At 57.1% G+C, this 2,500-nt stretch overlaps 1 protein-coding gene across 1 annotated transcript in view; it reads right to left on the reverse strand.

The window, feature by feature from the left end:
- LOC126992803 (integumentary mucin C.1-like) overlaps positions 1–2,500 on the reverse strand; it is a 39,663-nt gene that overhangs the window by 18,238 nt on the left and 18,925 nt on the right. Inside the window, exons 2-3 of the mRNA XM_050851643.1 lie at positions 1,986–2,500; positions 1,416–1,763 (exon numbers count right to left, since the gene is read on the reverse strand). The exon at positions 1,986–2,500 is cut by the window's right edge and continues 483 nt beyond it. Of these exons, the coding sequence (XP_050707600.1) occupies positions 1,416–1,763; positions 1,986–2,500 (863 nt within the window). The remainder of the gene's footprint in view (positions 1–1,415; positions 1,764–1,985) is intronic.

The raw sequence follows: 2,500 nt of genomic DNA on the forward strand, positions 1-2,500 counted from the left end.
AAAACAGGTAAAAAGGTAATTAGGACAGGTAAGGTCAATTAAAAAGGGTGATTTAGATAGGTAGATTAATTAGAAAGGACAAAAGGTAAATGAAAACGGGTAAAGGTGATTAGGACAGGTAAGGTCAATTAGAAAGGGTGATTTAGACAGGTAGATTAATTATAAAGGAGGGCAGGTAAGAAAGGTGATTAGGACAGGTAAGGTCAATTAGAAAGGGTGATTAAGACAGGTAGGTCAATTATAAAGGAGTACAGGTAAGAAAGATGATTAGGACAGGTAAGGTCAATTAAAAAGGGTGATTAAGACAGGTAGGTCAATTACAAAGGAGTACAGGTAAGAAAGGTAATTAGGACAGGTAAGGTCAATTAGAAAGGGTGATTTAGACATGTAGATCAATTATAAAGGAGGACAGGTAAGAAAAGTGATTAGGACAGGTAAGGTCAATTATAAAGGGTGATTAAGACAGGTAGATTAATTAGAATGGAGGACGAAAGGTGAATGAAAACTGGTAAAAAAGGTGATTAGGACAGGTAAGGTCAATTAGAAAGTGTGATTAAGATAGGTAGGTCAATTAGAGTGGGGGAAAGGTAAATGATAACAATACAATTACGACAGGTAGAGATTAATTAGAGAGAGGGAAAGTGCATGAACAGGTAAAAAATTATTAGACAGGTAAGTTTTCAATAAGTGTGACAGGCAGGTGTGTGGGAGTTAATTAGCAGAGGAGGTGTTTTAAGCAGGCAGTATAAAGGAACTAATTAACAGGTGTGAAAGTTGACCAGATGATAATTAGGTGTGCAAATGATCAGCAGGTGTGTAGCAGGTGTTTCAAGCAAGAAGTCATCAACAGGTGTGGAAGGTGAGTAGGTAATTATTAGGTGTGAGAATGATGTGTATGAGTCAATGAGCAGATGTGAGGAAGATGTGACAGGTGTGTGGAAGTGAATGAGCGGGTGTGTAGGTGGTGTTGGGAGTGAATGAGCATGTGTATAGCAGGTGTGAAGGTGGTGTGGGAGGTGTGTAACAGGTGCAGGAGGTGTGTGGCAGGTGTGGGAGGTGTGTGGCAGGTGTGGGAGGTGTGTGGCAGGTGTGGGAGGTGTGTGGCAGGTGTAGGAGGTATGTGGCAGGTGTGTGGCAAGTGTGGGAGGTGTGTGACAAGTGTGGGAGGTGTGTGGCAGGTGTGGGAGGTGTGGGAGGTGTGTGGCAGGTGTGGGAGGTGTGTGGCAGGTGTGGGAGGTGTGTGGCAGGTGTGGCAGGTGTGTGGGAGGTGTGCAGCAGGTGTGTGGGAGGTGTGTCGCAGGTGTGGGAGGTGTGTGGCAGGTGTGGGAGGTGTGTGGCGGGTGTGGGAGGTGTGTGGCGGGTGTGGGAGGTGTGTGGGAGGTGTGCAGCAGGTGTGTGGCAGGTGTGCAGCTCACCTGGGGGAGTATATGTCAGGTCGCGTCCGTGTTCCATATCTGGTCTGCAGCACGCTGGTCCACGCCTCCTGCTCGCTGCTGCCCCCGCCCCCCCCTGCTGCCGCGGCTGACGGTGGTGGCGGTGACGCGGTGACTCTGCTGGCTGCGGTGGTGGTGGTGGTGGTGGTGGTGGTGGTGAGGCAGGTACTGTTGTTGTTGTTGTTATTGTTGTTGGCAAGGGGCGCGGTGGTGATGTTATTGTTGGTGGGGGTGATGGTGGGGGCGGTGGTGGGGGTGGTAGTGGTGGTGGTGGTGTCCTCCGCGGTGGTGGTGGTGGTGTCGTCAGCGTGGGGGCCGCCGCGGGGTGACCTGAGGGGGGAGGTGCCGTTGAGACGAGGCTCTGGGGGGGTGAGGGCTGTGGGTGAAGGGTGTGTCTGGGGTGTCCGGGGGACGGGGTGAAGGGAGGGGTGGTGTGGTGAGTGGCTAGACAGGTGTGTACAGGTGTTGGAGACAGGTGTGTGGGGGGGTGTGGTGTGGTGACAGGTGTGTGGAGGTGTCGTGGTGTGGTGACAGGTGTGGGCGTGGTCTCACCTGAGGTCGGTCCTGGCGGTGGTGTTGAGGGCGGCGCGCCAGTCCTCGGGGCGCGGCTCCCCCCGGGTGGCCTCGCCCTTGGTGGGGGAGGCGGGGCGGGGGTCGGCCTTGCCCGGGGAGGGGGGTCTGCCGGGCCCCGATTGGCGGTTCTTGGCGAAGGACTGGAACCAGTTCTTGTGCCGCGCCAGCAGCTCCTGGTGCGCGTCGTGGCTCGCCGCCGCCGCCCGGCGGTCGGCCAGGGTGTCGGGCTTGGCGGGCTTCTCGGGCCGCGACGATCGCCTCACGCCCGTGCCCTCCCCGTTGGTGCGCGGTGGGTCCGCGGCGCGATGCGGCGGGTCCGCGGCGCGGTGCGGCGGCCAGCGGCGCGCGTCGGGCTGCTCGGCTGGCCTGCTGGGGTCGGCGGGGTCGGCGGCGCGGGCGGAGGGCGGCCAGCGGCGGCCCGGCGGGTCGCTGTCGGTGCTGGAGGCCGAGAGGGAGCGGCTGGAGGCCGAGCCGGGCCGCCTCAGCCCGCCCAG

Source organism: Eriocheir sinensis, unplaced genomic scaffold (genome assembly GCF_024679095.1).
Source record: "Eriocheir sinensis breed Jianghai 21 unplaced genomic scaffold, ASM2467909v1 Scaffold501, whole genome shotgun sequence".
Taxonomy (NCBI): domain Eukaryota; kingdom Metazoa; phylum Arthropoda; class Malacostraca; order Decapoda; family Varunidae; genus Eriocheir; species Eriocheir sinensis.